This window comes from Homalodisca vitripennis, chromosome 1 (genome assembly GCF_021130785.1).
Source record: "Homalodisca vitripennis isolate AUS2020 chromosome 1, UT_GWSS_2.1, whole genome shotgun sequence".
Classification (NCBI taxonomy): Eukaryota; Metazoa; Arthropoda; class Insecta; order Hemiptera; family Cicadellidae; genus Homalodisca; species Homalodisca vitripennis.
The window spans coordinates 38,213,944-38,236,872 of NC_060207.1; the positions used below are offsets into that span (position 1 = coordinate 38,213,944).

At 34.2% G+C, this 22,929-nt stretch overlaps 1 protein-coding gene across 4 annotated transcripts in view; it reads left to right on the top strand.

The window, feature by feature from the left end:
* The window catches only part of LOC124359937 (ubiquitin carboxyl-terminal hydrolase 47-like), a 133,660-nt gene that overhangs the window by 41,410 nt on the left and 69,321 nt on the right, over nt 1–22,929 (top strand). For all 4 annotated transcript variants that reach the window (XM_046813129.1, XM_046813110.1, XM_046813120.1 and 1 more), the window contains 6 exons: nt 1,036–1,306; nt 1,842–2,020; nt 7,515–7,689; nt 8,674–8,795; nt 9,949–10,142; nt 17,983–18,196. In XM_046813129.1, coding sequence (XP_046669085.1) covers nt 1,036–1,306; nt 1,842–2,020; nt 7,515–7,689; nt 8,674–8,795; nt 9,949–10,142; nt 17,983–18,196 — 1,155 coding nt within the window. The remainder of the gene's footprint in view (nt 1–1,035; nt 1,307–1,841; nt 2,021–7,514; nt 7,690–8,673; nt 8,796–9,948; nt 10,143–17,982; nt 18,197–22,929) is intronic.

The following is a 22,929-nucleotide window of genomic DNA, read 5'->3' on the forward strand; positions in this document are numbered from 1 at the left end:
GTATTCTGTTCTGTTAATTGTGTCAAGTCTAATGTTGAAAAACTAAAACCAAAATTCTACACAGTTTTTATAGTACATTGGGAATGGTCTCTTCACACACACAAACAACATGTCAATGTGATGTCAAAAACCTAACTGAAGTGTTATGTGTGTATTATACAGTTCATGATTATTGTATTATATTTGTGTTATGGCAGTTACTTTGAAGAAGAACTGGATTAAAAAAAAGTTAACATTGTAAACTTAAAATCTATTTGAAATAAATAATAATGATTTAAAGATAAACACACTTAATGATAAAACTTCCAACGTTGATAGATAATGGCATAATTGTTTTTGCCAAATTAATTCCTCATCGATTTTGTATTGAAAAAGGTTGGAATTGCTTGAAAGTTATTTGAATGTCCACAATTGTCCGTTTATATAATTTTTTATGGCACGTTTCACATCCAAGTAGTATGAATAAAATATCAATTTACCTATTTCCTAATTTTTCACTAGTTGGTTTGAGCACGATAGATATGTTCTACATTTATTAGTAAATTTTGATGACATATTACTTTTATTTTTAGGATAGAAATTATAGGTGAGAATCAGTTTACTTTTAAGACGTGTTGTAATGTGAATAAACTCTTACAACTGTGTTATTTGTATTTGTTTACAACTGGCAACAGAACATAACATTTAACCATGAATTGGATATTATATGAAAATAACAGTCATAAAAGACCTATGTTTGCCACCATCATGTCACACATTACCAATAAATCTTGTTCTCTTCAGCTATCATCGGTTTTCTCTCTTGCCACCAACAAGATGATAGAGAACAGGAATAAAATGTAGTTCAACAAAATAATCTTTGGAGCTTACAGGCTTTGATTGCGTGTGTTTGACAGTAGGTTAATAAATTGATAAAATGGTGACTATCCACAGTATTGACTTTCAGCCCTCATCTCCATATAGAAAATGCCATTATAATTTCGTAATTAAAAGATTTCTTAAATAACTCATACAAAGAATTAAATTTATTTTCAGGTAAAGTTGAAAGAGTCTTCTGATGAGACCCTACAGTCAAGTGGGGTGAGGACGGACAACAACTCACGCAATTCGTTTATTTTACAAACATTGAAAACTGCGAGGGCTCGAGCCTCACCCAGAGCTAAGGAACTGGATGAGGAACTTAACCTGGGAGCTTCAGCTTCTCCTACTACTGCTGGGGATTACCCCACTTACCATATCCCTTCCTTCCTTTCCAGTCAGGAGAACCCCCCATACAACACTGCTGGACTGATCAAGCAGGACACAGGTATCATTTGCTTTTCAATCTCCTACAGGATTATGTTTCATATTAAAGTTAATTTATAGACAAATAGCCTAGAATCTTAAGAAACTGAGTGATTGAACTTTATAATAACCCTCAAAAATTAGGAAAAAATGAGTTTAGACAAGAAACACTTAAAACTCCTGAGAAAAAATCTATTTTTGGTATTATTTTATCTATTCTAGAGCAAAATGAAGAGTTGGTACTATTTTATGTAAAAAAAAGATTAGTTTTAAAGAGTTTAGCGCCTGTACTGTGCCACAAGATACATACAGACTTGAGGACAGCCGGGATAGTATCCAGTTGGTCCATTAATAAATATTGTTTGTTTACAGGCTATAAAGGACTGGTAAACCAAATAATGACTTTTGCCTCAACAACTTATTGCAACCACTGTTCATAATGCCTGAGTTTCTAAATGCTCTGTACAAGTAGCAATATAATCCCTCAAACAACTCCGATCCTGCTAAGTATTCCCTATCCTGTCTAATGTAGTATTAATAAGTATGCTTTTTTACAGGCTATGTAGGACTGGTAAACCAGGCGATGACGTGTTACCTCAACAGCTTACTGCAAGCACTGTTCATGACGCCAGAGTTCCGAAATGCTCTCTACAAGTGGCAATATGATCCCCAAAACAACTCCGATCCTGCTAAGTGTATCCCCTATCAGTTGCAGAGGCTTTTCCTCAATTTACAGGTTGTGTATATTTAACTAAAATAAAAAGTGCAAAAATCTTAGTTTTAGTTATTTTTATCTAAGATTGCTACCTTAAAGATAATTAATAATCCTGTTTTAGTCATTTAGTCATAGTGTATTAAATTAACACAGTGGAACCTGGATAATTCGAACCTCAAGGGACCATGTAAAAACTTCGAATATCCAGAAATTTGAATTAAAGACATTCTAAGGAATGGGGCCAAAACATTAAAACTTTACATTGTGAATTAAATCTCTTTATTAAATTGACACTCTAAAAGTATAAATTCATCAACAAATGCTAATTATAAGGATTCATATACAGTAATCATAAAACAGAAATAACTAACTTACAGTATAAACTATGTATAACATTTCCTTACTAACCTTTAAAAATAAAGTACGTTTTGCAACATCTAGACTGATACATTCGACCAACTTAACTTTGTTCAACATTGACAAAAGTATAGTGATAGAAAATGTGGGGTTTTTTTGTTTTTTACTTTCCCAAAACGGAGTCAGGATAGCTGAAAGGGTTGTCCAAGGTATTCTGGAAGCTTTGTTGGCCGGAACGGGTAACGTCATGTCCGTGCCGAGTCTGCTCGTCATCCGCACTGGGTGCCGGTCCCCGTATTGTATGTGCCCGCAGCGCACTAGGTTTCGGCACAAACACTCGCGAATTACATGTATATAGTACATGATGACACATAGATAGTACATCAATTAGACGTATTGGGGTGGGGTGGGCCACTGGGGGTGGGGGACGCCGCCTTCACCGTCCCTAGAACTGTACGAACTCAACTCATTATCTTCATCAGATGAAAAATTATCGTCTTCCTCCATTATGAGTACATACACTTACACAGTCAACAGACACTATAATCCAGTCACACAATATCGCAAAGCATACACAAACGAAAATGGCTAACCGGCGACGAATCGCACCAACTGACTTACCGAAACAGGCACACCTCGCTATGAGTGTTACAGCCTTCCCAGGTAACTGCTCAGCTCACACTGAGGCAATATGAAAGCAGCTGCCGTATGCCGAGCTCGCTCGTCCACCGCCCGGCGCGCCATTTTCACATTACGAGCATGCTCGTCACACGCAGTGAATGTGTTAACATGGATGTGGCAGTCATGGGGGTTAATCATTTACATGTATCCATTTAGATACATCATCATGACTGTGTCCAATCTCAGTGGTGTGACACATTCATTATATACTGCGAAGTAAAGAGTTAAATAAGTTGTTTTGCATATTATCCTTTATATCCTTAATATTTTTGTCTGTACTTTATTTTAGCAGTGCACGTACTTCCCCCAAACTAAAAATGGCAAACATCTTCAATTATCATAATACTCCGGCTGTTCACATTACTGTGCGCCTTTTGTGGCTTAGGCTGTTCCTGACCTCTTTACTTTAGGCTTCTGCCATTATCCACATTAAGAGGAAATAATGGCTTTCCTTTTTATTTTTAAACTTAAATGATTTTTAAAAAATACGACACAACAGCACAATATTATTTGAAAAATACTTGATAGTATTCTGATTTTATGTAACCATTACACGAGTGTTAAATCACCTCCTCTTGAGAAACAAATCATCCCCCGTATGAGAAACTAAGTGTTCTACCAGGCTTATGTGCATTGAATGAAAACTGTATATGTTACTGTCATTGTGTATAATGTCGGGTTATTGTGCATAATTACCACATTCACTAGTCAATAAGTGATACTTGAATAACAGGTGCCTTCAGTGCAACCCCTTACTTCTGGTGAAAAAAAGTCCTTGAGATAGTACATAAATTCATCTATTTCAGCGATTTAGCTACCCAACAATAATCTAAACTAATATATTGTCATTTCCCCTGGTAAAAATCATGCATCTTTATAATACATGTTAGTAATAAGTAAACATGAAATAATAATTAATAGCTTTGATTATTTTCAGTCAGCTAAAATGTATATTGGCTGGATAATGTTATAAACAGAGCATTATTAAACGGACAAAACTCACTAGCTACTATACATAATTACAGGATATTATTCTGGGTTAATTACTTTGGCTGTGACATATATTCGGATTGAAACATCCCTGATGTTAACCAATCAATTTTATTACATATTTAAAACTAAATATATTTGTATGAAATAAACAATGTCAGTCTATTTGAGTTAGTGTTATAAAATGTGTTCACACAAATAAAAATTATTTGAGAGTGGGAAGATAAAATCAATATGGTTAATTATAGAATATGTCTCCTAATAACGCATAAGAAAATAAGTAAAACTACTAAATTTAATTTATAATCTAGATTGTATTGATTTTCAACACTGAATCTGTCTATGGAGAATGTCTTTGTAAATGATTTTGAGGGATATACGAGGCATGTTCAGAAAGTAAGTACCATTTTAAAAAAAGAACAAGAAAAATAATTTTTTCAACACAATTTTATTTCTAGGTCTGTAGTATATGCGAGTCATCACTGTACACTATATGGGTCGGGATAAATAATAATACGTTACATTTTAGAGTATCATTGCTCTAGTACCGCTCGTAAAGGAACGGACAGGACATGGAGGTTACATGACGGTGTTTGGTGGTGGACTGCTGGCTAGCCAGCTTGGACCGTTGGTTGTAGGGTAGTGGCGTGATATGACGTCACAGGAGAGCAGCCTATGAGCATTCTTTATTCGTATCAGACCACATCGTATGTTACATCGCCTGACAATACATACTGCCAACATGACTAGTGCAGACATTAAATATTGCTATGGGTACATTACCAACTTAGTACTTATCACACTAAATACACTACAAGGTCAAAGTGCAAATCTTAAACTATTTTTTGACATATTTTCCACTGACGTTTAAACACTTTTAGTAGCGGGTGATCAATTTACTTATACCCTCTTTGTAGAAGGTTCCCACCAATGAATGTAGCTATGACTCCATGACAGTTTTCACTTCATCGTCGGTTTCAAAGGGTTGGCCGCCTAGCTCACGCTTTATGTGCAGGAATAAGTGGTAGTCAGAGGGTGCCAAGTTTGGGCTGTAGGGCAGGTTATCGATCTGCTCCCAGCAAAATTTACAAACCATTGTTTGAGTGTCACCAGCAGTATGGGGCCGAGCATTGTTATGGAGCAACACAATTCCGTTACTGAGCATTCATCTTCATGTGTTTTGAATTGCCTGCCTTAGTTTTCTTAAGGCCTCGCAATACCTTACCACATTAATGGCTTCATCTCTGGGAGAAAAGCAATAAGCCAAACATTGAATTTTTGTTTCTATGGGGATTGCGTGTGTCACCACTCCATTGACTGCTGTTTGGATTCCGGTGTGACATGACGGACCCAAGTTTCATCACCTATCACAATTTTGTTTAAAAAATCCTCACCATCATCACTGTACCGTGTGAGAAAAGTCAAAGCACTTCCGAGTCTCTTGGTTTTGTGCACATCAGTAAGCATTTTTGGAACACAGCTTGTGATAACCTAAGTGGTCTGTAATTCATGGTCTGTAACAATTTCGTACAAAAGAGAGCATGAAAGTTTTTGAAATCGTCAGATAGCGGAATGAATTCCACAATTGGTGGGATTACTTATTGTTTTAAACATTTTAAATATTCAGAGAAAAATGAAAACACAACTTAAAACAACTAAAATAGCTTGAGTCGACAGCCAGTGAACAAGGAAGACTAGTGCGCATGTGCAGAATACCGATTGCAGCGCTATGGCGGCAATAGAATGAAATGGTACTTACTTTCTTAACACGTCTTGTACAGGTATATTTAATTTTAATAAATACCTCAATAACTTTTATATTTAACCTTTGATAGTGCTGATTTAACTATATTTGTTCTTTTTATTAATTTTGTTTAGTTCTGTTCACAAAGTTTAATATGTCAGAATTGTAAGACTATTATGGCAACCAATTTTAGTGTTTATACTGAAATCAGAAATCTTAACTTGTATCACACGTTACATTTAGAATAAAGAGCCATATATGATAATGACTGTACACGGTTCTGATGAAATCTTAGCAAGTATATTAAACTCCTTTCATTAACCCATTGCGGATCATTGACGAGCTGGGCTCGTCACGCAGCGACCGGGCCTAACGAGGGATGACGAGCTCAGGTCGCAAAAGCGGTCTGCTTTTAAGTTTCCCTCCAAATAGTTCTATTAATGTCTGATAGATTGGGCGATCGTCTTCACTTGTCAACTAAAAGTGTTTAACAACGGTCTACGTTTAGAATTTTCAAAAGTTTTATAAATATCCTACAGATCGCAGTTGTATGTCGAAGTTGAAAAATCATTCATATGAGTTTACTCTCTGCTTTTTAGCGATTCTGATTGGGTGTTTTCCTCAGTTGTTATTACGTATAATACTTTTGAGGTTAGTGAAACAGAACTAAACGACGCAGACATATATGTTGGCGGGTTTAGCCTAGACAATAGCCCGGATGTTGTAATCGCTTCGCCTGAGCCGCTTTATTTAGACTATGATTCAGACATCATCCCTGCCACCCCGGAACCTTGCTCGCGTGTTATTGTTCCTACATCACGGATACCCCAGCAGGCTCATGTTCCATCTGAACGAATACCTTCACGGCTGAATTTTTTTAGTATACAATAGCGAGCGATACGATGTGGCGCACCATTGCTTTTCGTGCGGCCGCTGTCTGTAAATTAATTCGTGCCTGTGGTGCCCGCACGCCAAAACAATACGATCCGCAATGGGTTAAGTTATAAAATCACTTCTAGTCATATCCGGTAAAAACTTACATTAGCCTTGGTCAAAATTTTTTTGTAATTGTGTTTGGACATAGCACAACATTTACAAATAAATAATTGTTTATTTTATTCACTTCATGATAACCTGTAACAGAATATGGAAGGACTTCTGTTTTTAAAGATCGTTTGTTTTTTACGCTATTTAACTCAGTAACTATTCACTAAAAGACTAAGGAACATTCTGTTGAAAAGAGAAGGTTCATTAGTCTCAAATTTGTGATTAGATATTGTGATGACTAGAAATGTGTGACCAACACAATTCTTATGAAATGTATTAAAAATAAAATATTAAAGAATTTTAACGACGATAAAATTCATGAGACTATCAAACTAACCTGTAATGATTTTGTTTTGTTTTGTTTATTGTGGGAGTATATTAAATCCTGTTGATGTGCAATTTTGTTTATAGTGTGAACTTCAAAATCAGTATAAATAAACAGTGATATGTCTTATCCCTCATATTTGATGGGCTTATTTCAAGCATCCAAAAATAATAAGTGTTTGTGAACAATTAAGTAGTTTTTAAGTGAATTTATGTTTAGTTTAAAAGTCATAACTAGTCTCTACAACATTAACTAGAGGCTTTATAGTAATGCTTTGATATTGCACTTTTTTAGTGCTTTTTTGAAGTATATTTTATAATATACAGATTTATCTTATAAAATCAATGAAATGATGTTATCATCTTGTCTAGACGTCCAGCAAGACAGCAGTTGAGACAACAGAGTTGACGAGAAGTTTTGGGTGGGACTCGAGTGAAGCATGGCAGCAGCACGATATCCAGGAGCTATGTCGTGTTATGTTTGATGCCCTTGAGCATGTCTTTAAGAACACCAAACAAGCCGACCTTATTGATCGTCTCTACCAAGGTAAATTATATAAGTTCTTGCAATATTTAAATCTTAGTGTGTCTTATTGGCTTAGCGTTAGTGAAGCCTATCACTCTTGCTGAAAAATTTTAATTTCTCTTTGTCAGTTCACATATTAATTTGAGAACGAACTGACCTATAGACTTGCAAATTTGTATAAGGCTCCGGTTCTAAATAAGCAATATCGAGTTTTAAGTAGATCATCAAACTCTACCTACCTACTTAGGGATGCTTAAATCACAACATCAACTCTATAAATAAAATATTCTTCATTACAGAACCATGTCGGTTGATACAGTACGATTCAGGAAGAAAATAAGTTTCTATGCCGTTGATGAACACAGTGTAGTGCATTGGAGAATAAGTGTTAGTAACTAAAACCAATACTATTCCAATGTATCTTGTACAAACAACTACCGCAGAAACAACAAATATTTAACTCAGTGTGGTGTACACAAAATTGAGTTATATAGTAGATCTTTCCAAAGCATTATTAGCCATGTGACAAATAAATACTTGGCTATATAGTACAAACTTTTGTTGTTAGATATATCTGGACAGAGCATGAATGACTGCAACACAAGTAAATGACTATAAAAGTAAGCTTTAATAACTTATTTGTAGAAAATAGTACATTCTTCATAATTAAATAATATTTAACCATGTGATAATTTTTCTGAGTAGACAGACTTTTCATGTTGCTAAAAGCTTAGTTTTTCTGAGACTGGCAGGTTTCTTGCGTGCTTGCTAGGCACCTTATTGCCTTGTTGCATTATTACAACACCATACAAGATAGGGTGAAATAACCTGTTTACAGACCACTCATTTTGTTCTAATGACTCAAATACACAAAGAAATAAAATTAAAACTTTATAGTCTTTTAGCATACTAAACATCTGATCCCTTTTAGACTTCTAATTTTTACTAGGGAAAACCAAAGTTAATTTGAAATTGGCACTAATTATATTTTCACTGTTGGTTCAGGTAAAATGATAGACTATGTAAAGTGTCTGGAATGTGGTAAAGAGAAGTCAAGAGAAGATACGTTCCTGGATATCCCGTTACCTGTCCGTCCTTTTGGCAGCACAGTGGCTTACGGAAGTGTTGTGAGTAAGCTTTTCATGTTCTAAGATAGTTTTTAAGTCAAAGAATTTGTTTTTTGTTGATGACTTTGTTTTCTTTCAATATTTGGTGCAGCATTTTATAGTACTGTACAATATTATCACTTGAAAATTACTCATAAGAATATTACACAGATGATCCATATTCTAAAAACTCTTAAGTTTTATAATTTTACTATTTTATTGGAATTATATTATAAATAAAACTTATTCCTGGTTTTTTCACTTACATTTTTTATATACATAAATATGTATTTGGCAGTTTAAAGGAAAATAAAAAATTGATTATTTTCATTAGCGTTGTTACAGTGCCAATCTCAATCAATGAATATAGATTGCAAACGTGATCAGAGATTATTGCATTGATGTAAAAAAAAAATGGCTGAGCTAAAGACTCATATTCCAGCCAGCTACTATGTAATAGTTCACAATTCTATTCTTAATTATCATTCAGTAGTTTACAGAGACAGTAGATGTTGTCAGTTTACAAGTGCACTTCACAGAACAAGGGAAATTAAAATGTTTGGATCTAAAACTACTTCATACTAAATAAGACTATACCATTAAGTTTATAAAGAACTATATAAAAGTTAAGATGGACAGATTGGATGATGTAGTTGATTAAGAGCCAGTTACGCTTAATACATTGTTAAAGTTACATATAATCACAATAAACACTGATATTTTGCAAGTACTTCTGGCTTTAGAGTAGTAAAGAGAGAGTCGAAAATTAAAAAACAAGTTTGGTTAACCTTTGTTTTTGCTACTGGAGATTTTATTGTGAACTTTCAGGTCTGTACAAGTAAATATTTTGCCAGGAATATTTATTAAATTCCACGAGCACCTAAAATGTAGAAGGTAAAGTGCATGATCTGATAATACCGAACCCAACCCAGTGACTTTGCATAGGTGAAATCTTCTTCTTACCAATTAAGTGCTTGGGCACTTTACATGACACAGTTAGTAATGCACATTTTTACAGTCAGTTCGGTGAATACTTTCGTTATGTTCTTTCATATCCTTTCAATACTATGTTGTATCGGTTCATTGAAACTCAACAGAATTAGATAACTTATAGAACAAAAAACCAATGCAAATTGCCTATACTAGTTTATCTACTGGATATTGGCTGTTCCAGGAGGAAGCTGTACGAGCCTTTGTACAGCCAGAGACCCTGGATGGTGCTAATCAGTACTTCTGTGAAGCTTGTAGCAAGAAATGTGACGCACACAAAGGCCTAAAATTTACCAAATTCCCATATTTACTTACTCTCCATTTGAAGCGTTTTGATTTTGACTACAATACTATGCATCGAATCAAGCTCAATGACAAGTAAGTGATGATTTAGTACTCGCAAGATGTGCAAATAGCTGGCCAAACTAATCCAAAATGGAAGAAAGTTCAAGAATTGAATAGCCTATATACAGAATTTGAGTTGATTTGTAGTGTTGACATTCATTTGTATTTAATTTTCTAACAGTGAAACCGAAGAAATATTCATTTTAATTTTTGAAATGGAGTTTGATTGCAAATTACTTTGTTTTGTGGGCATAGCAGGAAAACTAATATCTATTGAGTTTCTTTTATTTATGACTGTTTCCAGTTGCAACTATAAATTAAAAGCAAGGAACCTATTGTAATTATTGTTACTGATGTTATAATAAAGGGTTTTTCATTTTGAGCGGGTAGATGTTGAGATGAAATAAAACAAGCTATATATAATATATTAACGAAATTTATTTTTCATATGAAAGGCTCATGTATGGAATATGATATTGTTCAAATGTCCACTGCGTTTCTCACAATGGTACGGATTCAAGTGATCCAATTTTCAATTACTCTGCCACATAAATCCGGTTAAATTTTAGCAATGGCCTGGATTATGTTGATCTTAAGTTTATCGGTTGATTGAGGCATATTGGCATAGACCTGCGACTTCAGAAAACTCAATAAAAAAGTCTAGGGGCCACCAAATCACACGATATTGGTGGCCAATTCACGTCACCTCTGCAAGAGATAACCATACTCTCAAATCGTTCATGCAAAATGGTCATGGTGTCGTTCGCTGTGTGGCACGTATTGCCGTCCTGCTGAAACCACATGTCGTTTACGTCCATATCATTCAATTTAGGCCAAAAGAAATCCGTTATCATTCTGTAGCATTCGCCGCTGACCGTGATGGCCTCGCCATGGCTGTTTCAAAATAAAATACAGACCAATCACACCGCCAGCCCAAAATCCGCACCAAACAGTAACTTTATGTGGATGCTTCACTACCTGATGAACCTTATGTGGGTTGGCATTGTCCCATATACGGCAATTATGCTTGTTAACATATACATTCATCCAGAAATGTGCTTCGTCGCTGAAGATAATGTTTCGCCCGAAATTAGGATCCTCTTCCAAACGTTCCAAAGCCCACTTGGCGAACAAACGGCGTTGTCTATGGTCATAAACTTTGAGCTCCTGGGTCAGTTGGATTTTGTACGAATGCAGGCCTAAATCCAGACACAAAATTCACCAAGTTGAAGTTTGTGAACGTTGTTCTTGTGCACGGCAAGGAATTGACTGCCTCGGGTTCCTCTGCACACTTTCACAGACAGTGGCGACGTTCTTGATAGATCTGCTATTTCTTTCACGTCTGGATGTAGGTTGGTTGTTTACCGAACTGGTCTTCTCGAATTTAGCTACCAAATGTTGAAGAGTTGACATTGAAGGGCCTCCGCGTCTGCCGTAAAATGGTCAAAACCACGTAACGTACTAACTAGTGAACACTCACTTTGATAATAAAGTTTAATCATCTGAACTTGCTGCTAAATCGTGTAACTTGCCATGATGAAATAACTTGTCATGAAATGGCAGCACTCACCGAACAACAATACACTAATGAAACAGCTGACACCAAAACAACATGGCTGCCACAGGCTGCCAACATCTAACCACCCAAAATGAAAAACCCTTTAGTTTATATCAATGGTTGTAAAAATCTGTGTTATAGATCTTTGAAGCTATAGTTTAACTTTCATGTTGTTTAAAAGTTCTTAAAAATTTCAAGTTATCAAATAATTTATTTTGAAATATTCTAAGCTGTTTTAGGCTGTTTCTTCTATTTCTATTTTTAGAAAAACATTGAAATTGTTATGTCATTAATAATATTATTACAAGTTTTAATTTCCAATTTTACTTTTTAAATGCATTATTTGTACAAAACTATTATCCAAGACAAATCTTTTAAATTCAATTTAATTAAAAGTTGTATTATCTTTAAGATGATTTTTTTAACATTTTGTGACAGTACCAACAATTCCTTCATAGCATTATACCTAAATTTTTTAAATTGTTTTTTATTAAACCTCATCACCCTTTAATTTGGATTAAATTTCTTTTATATAATCATCTATATAATTATATAAGATTATTATTTGAGATACACAACTGTCTAATAATATGTAGTACACTCATTAGTAAATAAAACATGCAGTTCTTAAATATACCCCTTTATCCCTTTAAGGAGTATGGACGTCATATGACATCTTCTTTTGATAGGCTAAAATGAGTAAAGGATGGAATCCAAAAAATTACCAAAAGGAGTAAAAAACAAAAAAACTTTAAAATCTTTTAAAAAATGTGTATTTATATTTGAAAGCTTAATAAAAAAGGACTACATGTTCCACAAGTCAATATTTCAGTACTTTTTCAAAATCAAATGTCTTATTTCCTCACTATGACAGACTCTGTCAATATTGTCTGCCATTTGGACTACAGTAACAAGCTAGATTGTTGATCAACAAATATAAGTCACTCTCACAGGATAAATATGGCCACAGTATGAAATATACAAGGAATGGTTAGTGTATGTGGTGGCATGTGATGCGCGCTCAACACAACCTTGAGTCAGTGGCTTCTACCAGGTGGCTACTGCAATCTGGTGGTAAAATCAAATTACAAGTGAATGCGAGCAACATACAAACATGGTAGTTAAGTATGTTGCCGATAGATGGAACTACTTTACAGACAAATATACTTAAAGGTAACCAGTGCATTGCATTTACGATAATACAAAAATACCGAGGCTAAACGTCATGTGACGTCCATACTCTTTTGGGCCACTATAAGAATATACGTCATATGACGTCCTTACTCATTATGTATAGTTTACAGGCACTGCTTAAAGGGTTAAGTATATGTTATTTTCTTTCTAAATTAGGACAATCTTATAATGACAGTATGCTTTTTGGTTAACTTATATAATAAATTGAAAGTTATTTAACTAAATGCTAAGGTTCGAATTTTTGGCAGCCCCCAAAGGCTTATTATTATTAATACACAATATTCTACAAATTCAGTATTTAATTATAAAATAATTAAGAAGCTCAAGTAAGTACAATGTTGATTAATCCTAATTACAATTAAATATTCTAAAAAACATTTGTTTTAATAAGTAAGAACCAAATACGAGGCATGTTTTTAAAGTTAAGTACCATATTTAAATTACGCCGCCGCAGCGCTGCAGTTGCCGTTTAGCGCATGCGCGTAGTGTAGCTACATCAGTTGGGAAGCCACAGACGCTGTTTGATCGAGTCTTCGTTTGTTTACGTGATTTTAAAATGCCGACGACTATCGATAATCCCGCCGACTGTGAAGTACGTTCATGATGAGGAACGTAGTAGGCGACCTTCAGTCATTACCGCTGATCTCATTCAAAAAGTGGACTGTAAAGTGAAAGAGAACAGATGGTTCACAATTTCGTCTTTAGCTGAAAAATTTCCTGCTGTATGAAGAAGTGTTCTCTACGAAATTGTGTCCGAACGTTTAAATTATCGGAAACTGTGTTCACGGTGGGTACCGAAAATGTTGAATGATGAGCACAAAACCAAACGATTGGGCAGTGCATTGAGCTTTCTCGAGCGTTACAGTAACAAGGGCGATGATTTTTTAAGCCATATCGTTACAGGTGATGAAACGTGGGTAGCCTACGTTACACCATAATCAAAACAACAGTCAATAGATTGACACTCGCGGGAACAATGGAATGGCGGCATTCAACATCCCCTAGGAAAGTCAAATTCAAGCAAATACTTTCTGCCCAGAAAATCATGTGCACTGTATTTTGGGACAAACAGGGTGTGTTGTTGGTCAATTTTCTGCCTCACGGTGAAACGATTAATGTAGCCGCGTATTGTGAAACTTTAAAGAAACTGCACCTGCGCAATTAAAAAAAAAAAGGCATGGCATGCTGAGTGCAGGAGGCGTTTTGCTCCACGATAATGCTTGTCCACATTCAGCAAATCGAACGCAAGAGCTCATCACTTCATTAGGCTGGGAACAATTGGACCATCCTCCATACAGTCCCGATCTAGTGCCTAGCAACTAACATTTGTTTCTGCACTTGAAGACGCATTTGGCGGAGAAGCGTCATTCCAATGATGAAGAAGTAATAAGGTCTCTGCAACAGTGGTTGTCCAGTCTGGCGTCAAGCTTCTTTGACAACGGCATACAAAAGCTGGTCCCAAGATGCGACAAGTGCCTTAATAATAATGGAAATTATGTAGAGAAGTAGAGGAAAGAATGCTCTTTCAGGTAAATAAAGTTTTGTTTGATAAATTTACTTGTTGATTTTTTTATATCCAAACGGTACTTACTTTAAAAACATGCCTCGTAATAAATTACATAGGGGTCATTCCACATCAAATCATCCAAGGCATGTCACCATCTCAAATTTTGATTAAACTTTACATATTTAATCCTTCCTATAGAAGGGGAAAAAAATATTGCTATGGTTTTGTGCATCCATTGGGTGAGGATTACAAGATACATTATTTTTCCGGTACTTAAGCATTCACTGCAAGCTTACCACCATGTTGTAAATGCTTAACCAATAAGTTATAATTTTTTTGTTAAAATTTGCAAATGCAGAATTTGTCAAGAATTTTTGTATAGTTGATAAAATATTTATATTAAACCTAACCCTAACCCTAAACCCATTCATTTACATTGCTTTGGAGCATTAAAAGATGGTTGGCCTAGGTACTAATAATTATTTAAGATTATTATTTTTACTTCAATTCAATTCAATTCTTTTTATTGCATAAGGTACACAGAAGTACATCTCAATCTCAATATAGAATAAATCTAAACTTAAGTATAAAAGTGCTATCAACAAAATCAAATTGAATAGTAGTCAAAAGAAAGAAATAAGCACACAAAAACAATTATTTAAATTAAAATTTAAAAGCCACTGACAGAGAGGAATTCATTTACACTATAAAATTCCTTTACTATTAAGTATCTCCTCAGGTTCCTTTTAAAAATTGTCAGCTCACAAACCTCCTTCAAATTTTGAGAGAGAGCATTATAAAAAACTTATAGTAATATATTAGGCTATATTAAAATGTCTGTGTGTATAAAAATAATTTGTTAATGTTGTACTTAACCTTTCAATCTTAATTAACTAAAGTTATTAATTGTTTTATTAGGCTTTATTTTGGTTAAAACTTCAAAACTTTAAACAATTGTATTATACAAATTTTGTTATTTAAAAAAATGTGTTTACATGGTTAAATACACATAATGCCATGAATTTAATTTTGTATGTAATTGTATGCTTTTTATATATATGAATTTTAGAAAAATACTTGATTATCACGCTTCGTTTTTAAGATATTGTAATAAAACACTTTTTAATCGTAAAGAATTACTAAAAAATATGTTCTAACCATATAAAATTAAACAGTTCTAACTTGATTTAGTTTCATTTTTTAGACACTTAATCTTTATTATTCGACACAATATAAAACATGTTGAATATTCGACTTAGAACAGACAAAGATAGTGTTCTATTACAATTTTGACAATAAAGCATACTTGGACCAATGAGAAAATTTGATGTCCAAGATAACATATGAAAAAGTGTAATTGAGTAACACCTTGTATGTTTTAGTTGAGAATTTAATTTGAATGATGTTACAAGTTTTATATATTATTAATTGAAATCTGAATAAATTTAATATCATTCTTTATCAAAACAGTTATTATTTCTTGTACAAATTATGATAATTAATATGAATTTTCAAACTTATACTAAATGGAATGGATATATATGTGACTGAAATGATAACGTACATTTATATGAAACCTTTGATGGTTAATAAATGGGTGATTGATTAACTCCGATGATTATAATCAAGTATCTGTTTAGAAGTAAATACTGATTTATAAACTTGAAGGTGTTGAAAATATTATACAGTGATGAAAGAAATATAATTTATTATGCCTTCTTAAACAACAAAGTAATCTATTCGGTTGAAATATATGAATTAGTATGATGTTTTTGATATGTCTCGCAATAGTCGAAACCTACTTGTGAATGAATGAAATGAGGTGAAAACAGGAATGGTTGACAAAATTATGTCCGTAATGATTAACAACATGCAAAAATATTATTTTTAATAAATCTTTAAATATAAAAGTAATTGCTAAGGGAAATAACATTATTTAAATAAGCCCCTTTATATAATTAATTCCTTAACGATATTTTAACATTGAAACATAGATTAAAGAAAGGAAATAAATAATCGAATGATCGATTAATAATACTGAAATTGACTTTAACCTGAAAAATCAATGTTTTTAAACTGAACATAAAAAGAACCATATTACATCTTGATTATTAGAATATAAAAATAGGCTTTAGTGAATACTTTTATGCGTGTATCATTCACAAAATAAACAAAGTAATCACGATGCAGGTTTAGGCAGTAAACAACAGAGGAAGCTAAATTTATTTCGTTAGGGAAATGTGGACAGCAGCAATTCCGAGCTAAGACGGGGACATACAGTGGTCCGAGCTGTGGCCCATGCAGTTGAGAATAAATACAGCCGAGTGACAGATAGCCAGTCCTTGGTCCAAATGCTGGTCCATTCTAGTGGAAAGTGTTAACCCTCCGGCTGGCAACGTCGTAAATTACGACTCATTTTTTCCCGCCGTGAACTGGCAGAGTCGTAATATACGACTCATTAAACATCGTCTACTAATTACGTCATAGTTCCGATAATTACCGCTCGAATCGCATAATAGTTATATCACTTTAATCACAAGATCCCAAGCCTTCTAATAATGTATTCACTTTTATATATATATGAATATTTGTTATTTTACTGGCCGCTAAAAGCTCCCGACTACTTCCGCGTGACGCGACTCGGCAACTGTTAGTGCTTGTATATAGTCTTGTTTTTTTTCAATTGTAATTTCATTTGTAAATAAAAGTGTTTATAACTATGTATTTTCTTTTTGTGCATAATTAAGTGAACATTATGCATATTTTAGATTTTTAAATAAAATTAATTTTGAGTTTTTTTTTAATGGCTTAATATAAAAAAGTGTTTTTTGAAAAAGAAAGTTTTGAGTTCTGACCATCAATCATCCACCATTATTTAGGCAAGTCAAATTATAATTATGTTTATATTGTACAACATATTCTGCAGAGTAATTTGATGTATAAAGATTTTTTGTTTTTTCCAATAATTAATTGTACAGGATAAAAAATTAAAAACTCTGCACGAAGCTTCAAAACAGGGTGCCAGTCAAGGCTCAAATGCGCGCCAGCCGGAGGGTTAAGAAGAAAGTATACATAGGAGAGCAATACAACTTTTTTTATTACAGTTAATACATTATAAGTTTTCTTTTTAATTCCAACAGGCAGAGTTCAAGGTTCACTTGATAACGTTCTAAAGTAGCAGGTGGCTGGCTCTTGCTAAATTACTGAATTGCTTTACCTCTTATCATATCAGGTAGGCAATATCTGTGACAACCAAGCAACTAAATAGTATAGTACCACTGCAGACATGCTCTGTAGCAGATAAAACTTTGGGGTCATCAGTGCGAATATAACCAATAAGTATATTTTCATAATACTTTATTTTACAAGTTTGTTCATAGTGTAAGTGTGCATACTTAAATTATTAATTTATTAAATTATTATTAATTTAATGTTAGGATTTCAAACATTTTCAAAATCGTTATCATTTAATTTTATTTGGTATTTTGCTTACTTCTTGTTTCCTCCATATTATACCACAGTTTTCTCTTGCCAATCACATTCGATTCCTGATCACAGTTTTTTTTTTTTTTTTTTATTTGTAATATTATCAGTAAAATGATGTTGTGATGTAGGGTAACATTCCCCAAGCTCCTGGACCTGAACAGTTTTGTGGAGGTCCCAGAGAATCGTCAAGGACAGGAGGAAGGCAGTGAGGGGCTACCAGACGAGCTGACAGTTAGCAAGTGTGATGATAGCAGCACTACAGACAGTGGGTCTGCGCTGGACGATGAAAGCTGTCCAGGCCCTGCAGACATCAACCTGCCACCTGTCCACGACAACAATCAGGTGTTGTTACTGTAATTTTAGAAAATTTTGGATGTTAAACTACACTAGAGATCTGGTTGTTTCAAGATTTAAGACATTCTGTCTTTACTGACTTTGCATATTCAATTAATAGTTCATTTAAATAATACATAAATGTTAAAAGAGAGAATCTTATATCAGCAACTACATACAGAGATAAAAACAGTGATCACAATCAGAGCCTAGCGTATGAAAGTCACCTATCATCATGGTGTGATGTGGAAGAAGTTTATCTTAAAGCAGTATGTCATTGCAATGGAGATTTAGCTACTTAAGGATTTTAGTTACCATTTTAGAAGAAAATGTATAAAAATATTTGTGTTAATTTCCTAAGGCTTTTTCAGTTTATCACAGTTCAAGAGTTTTTTTTATAAAGAAGTACTACCAAGACGCAGTCACTTTTAGACTATATGATAGTATTTATATGCGAAACAAAGACTGATTAGATATTATATTACTTCTTGAGTGGGCGAAACATCAGATCAATTCAGTAGTTTCAGCAAGACACAACAAAAGAAATAAAAATTTCTTTTTTTCATAAAGTGAGTCTTTCCTCCAATCTTGTGTCATGAGGTCCTTGGGAAGGCCGTCCACGTCTTCTTTTTGGCTGAATTCTCATCTCAAAGATGAATTACAGTGTTGAAAACTGGGGTAAACACTCACAAAACCAAAGCAAATAATCACTAATTACAATAGACCTTGCAGTATGTTAGGTTACTAAATAAACAATGCAAGTACAGCTGTTGTTTTCACGAGCAAGTTTACCTGCTCCGAGCGTAGAGACGGCAGGGCGAGTGCGGGCGCAGGCGGTCACGGCCAACAAAAACCAGATGTTGTGACTGACGGCAGCTGTTCTGATGTATCATGCTCCACCAATATCACAATGGAAGACAAAAGCAGCACTCATGCACATTCTGACATCATTTTGTGGAACTTAAATGTATATAATACGTTGTTAAGAGATACCGCGAATTATACTGCTTAGCGCACTAGGGGGAAATTACAATCAGCGATATATACCACTTAACGTGTACGAAGGGTTAATTGTATTTTACATTTTTACTTACATTTATATATCTCTATTTGCCTATTAAGTTTTTTCTTTAATTCTTATAACAGGCATAAAACTCACACATTGGTATGGCCTTCAATAATTTCTTTTCTTACCTTTTCCTCAGAAAATTTGTTCCCCTTCTTATCTTTTTAACTCTTTAGTTAATTTAGCATACCAATCCTATTAGTCATAACTACACCATTTAAAAATGAGCCATACTAATAATTCGTCTGGTTCAAGGGAATTTAATCAATTTAAAAATGTTGTATTTTTAACATGGTTATTTTTTTTAATACGTCTTTAAAATTCCCTCAGTATATATTCCCTGTTTCTCAAGTACTGCATCCCCACATGCAGTAAGTCTTGTAATTCTATCTAGTGCATCACCTTAGTTCGTGTGACAAGTAGCTCAGGCAGTGGCTGCAGAAAGCTGTTATAAAGATGAAAACTGATGTTTTTGAATGGACTGTTTCCACTTTAGGTATAAATCAGATTCAGAGGACTCGTTTCATGTCTGAAGAAAGAATGAAGCAGCACCACCTAACCGTATTCACACCATATCATATTCATTTTACTAAATACTGGCAAGTGGTTGAGCAATGTCATGGAGAATGAGTGGTCCAACCCTAGAAACTAAGTTTGGGATTGTGTATTTTTCTGTTTTTTTTATGAGTTCATGGTAATACAATCTTCTAGCACTTGTTAAAAATGACGCTCTGTCAGTCATATTGAGTCCTTGATGATTGTAAACTAAAATCATAATTTATCTTTGAGAGACTTCAACAAAATGGTTTTGGACTTATGGAAGAATGTCCTTTCCACACATTAACTGATTTCATCTTCATTTCTCTAATTTATGTTTAATCAGTAGTAATGATTTAATTCAAAGAACCTTGTTCTTCAACGTTATATCTTTGTTTCTTCGAAGTAACAATGTTAAAAAAAGGTTAAATGTTTTTGTTTCTATTGATCATTAAAGCATGATGGATTTATTGTAAAAAGGTTTGTCTCCTTTGTAAATAAATTGTCAGAATTTGGAATATATACGTTTTTGATATCCCTGTGGTTGGTGGACATGATTTCTCACATATCACAAGATGATCTTCTTAGAGAGTATCTGCCCACAGGTTTCACACTTCTTTAGTCTGTTAAAGAGTTTTCGGTTTTACTGATCTTCTGTTATAATTTTTACCAGCATGACAAAAACAATTGACCCAATGGAAATACCACAGTCCACTTTTAATGCATTTAGGAGTGCACATTAAATTGGCAGACCAACCAATCAGTCAACCATCAGTCAAGATAAGGCTGCTTTGGTTGCCAATTCTAAAAAAGAACTAAAAAGAAAACCAAAAGTATCAAACAGATTGGATATTTGTAATAAACCAATGCAGAGTCACAGTATGGTTTGAAGAAGTTCATTTAGCATGAACCAATAATAAAAAAGGGTCCATTCCTGTCCCCCTTCCTTTTTTATTGCTGCCATCTTGTTTCTGCTGTGACGTTTCTGCCATTTGTTATTGGCCTCTGGTCAGTCATAGGTAGTTGGTCAACGAATGCAGACGTATTGTGACCTGTATTCTGTAGTTCTGTTTTAATAATTAGTGTTGTGTTTAGTTTTATATTAAGTGCATGTTTTAGAGTTAGTGAAGTTTACACACAACATGTTGGTTGTGATTCCTGACTTAGGCATGTCACAACGCTCTGGTATACTTACTTACTCTTACTCCCAGGGCCATTTATATCAGAGGTGATATTTAGCCGCACCAACAAAGCTCCTCCATCTTGAACGGTCCTCCGCATCTTCCTCTGAAGCGCCCACCTTCTCCATATCAGCCTTCACCTGGTTCCACCATCTCACTTTCGGTCTCCCACGGGGTCGTCTTCCTTCTGGGTTACCGTACATTACCCTCCTCAGTTTGCATTTCTCTTCTCTTCTCAAAACATGGCCTGCCCAACGGAGTCTTCTGCACTTTATTTCTCCTATTACATCCGTACTATTGTAGAGCTCCCTGATTTCTCTATTATGTTTTCTTCTCCATACCCCTTGTTCATATGATGGCCCATAAATTTTACGTAAAATTCTATTCTCGAAAACTAGAAGCTTTTTCTCATCCTTCTTATTTAGCCTCCACGTTTCGGATCCGTACAAAAGCACTGGACATATAATTGTTTTGTATATTCTAGTTTTAGTTTTGTGAGAGAGAGATTTGGTTGAAAGTATCCTATTGCATGCATATGCACATCTATTTGCTGAGTTGATCCTATTTTGTATCTCTGGTTCATCTGTGTTTTTATTTGATATTGTGACCCCAAGGTACTTAAAGTTCTCCACTTGTTCGAAAACATGCCCATCAATTTGTAGGGGTCCTCCTCTTTGATTTTGATTCCTTCTAAAGTGCATATATTTAGTTTTTGCATCATTCGTCTTCAACCCCACTTTCTCTGCCTCACTCATAAATAGTCCAGTTAGTGACCTCAAATCATCTACATTTTCTGCAAATATGACAACATCATCTGCAAAAGCCAGGATGTTTAGTTTAGCTCCAACTTCCACCCCTAAATCCCTCTCTGCTACACTCTGAAGTGCTTCTTCCATGGCAATATTAAATAAGATTGGAGAAAGACCATCTTCTTGCCTGACACCTGAGTTTATCCCAAAAGGTACACAGTCCCGACCATTAATTCTTACTGAGCCTCTTGACTCTGTGACACTCATCTTAACTAAGTTTATTAATTTTCTCGGGATGCCAAATTTATCTAGTTGTGTCCACAACTCCTTTCTGATTATGCTATCGTATGCTTTTTGAAAGTCAATAAATATGGCAAAAAATTCTTTATTATATTCCCAGTATTTAGCTAATATTTCTTTGAAAATGAAAATCTGATTTGTGGTTGATCTGCCCTTTATGAACCCTGCCTGTTCTTCCCTGATTATTTCATTTGTATAATTTCTTTATTTTAACCTAGTTTGTAATTATGTGTTAGGTTAGTTATTTACCTGAAGAAGAGATCAGATTTCAGATCTCAAAATGTAGTGTTACTGATTTTTTGTTTCACTGAACGATGGCAAATGTCCAGAAAAGTCCTGTTTCCTTCATTACTCCTAAAGTTTTGATATTAATGCGTGTTCTTTTTTGATCCTTCACACAATATGTGAGACCCATGCAGATTCCATTTCAAAATCACATAATTCAAAAAAAGGTTACAGAAGCAGCAAAGCATGCTTAATCCTCAAACTTCAAACTACAACTAACATTCACTTTCGATATGTCCATTCACTACATAGAGTTACTAACAAGTACAGCAATTATAAAATATCCCTTATAGCTCAGAACTGGTGTAGTACTATTCAGTGTACACATAGAGGCCTGAAGTAGGATTGAAAAGATTTTAATTCACGCTTATTCCAATAAAACGTGAAGTTCTGAATTAATTGCAGTACAGGACAAATTTTCCTTTCCCAAAATATAGAATAAAGTTGTAAGTGTAACTACAGTAATACCTGTTTTATCTGGCCTAAAGTGGTTCTGTGGTTGTCTATACATGGAATTTCAATACAAAGAATGTACGTTATTTGTTACAAGTGCATTTAGGCAACTAAGAAAATGCAAAATATTGTTCTGGGACTGTTGGCCATGAATTTTTATACATTTCTTAT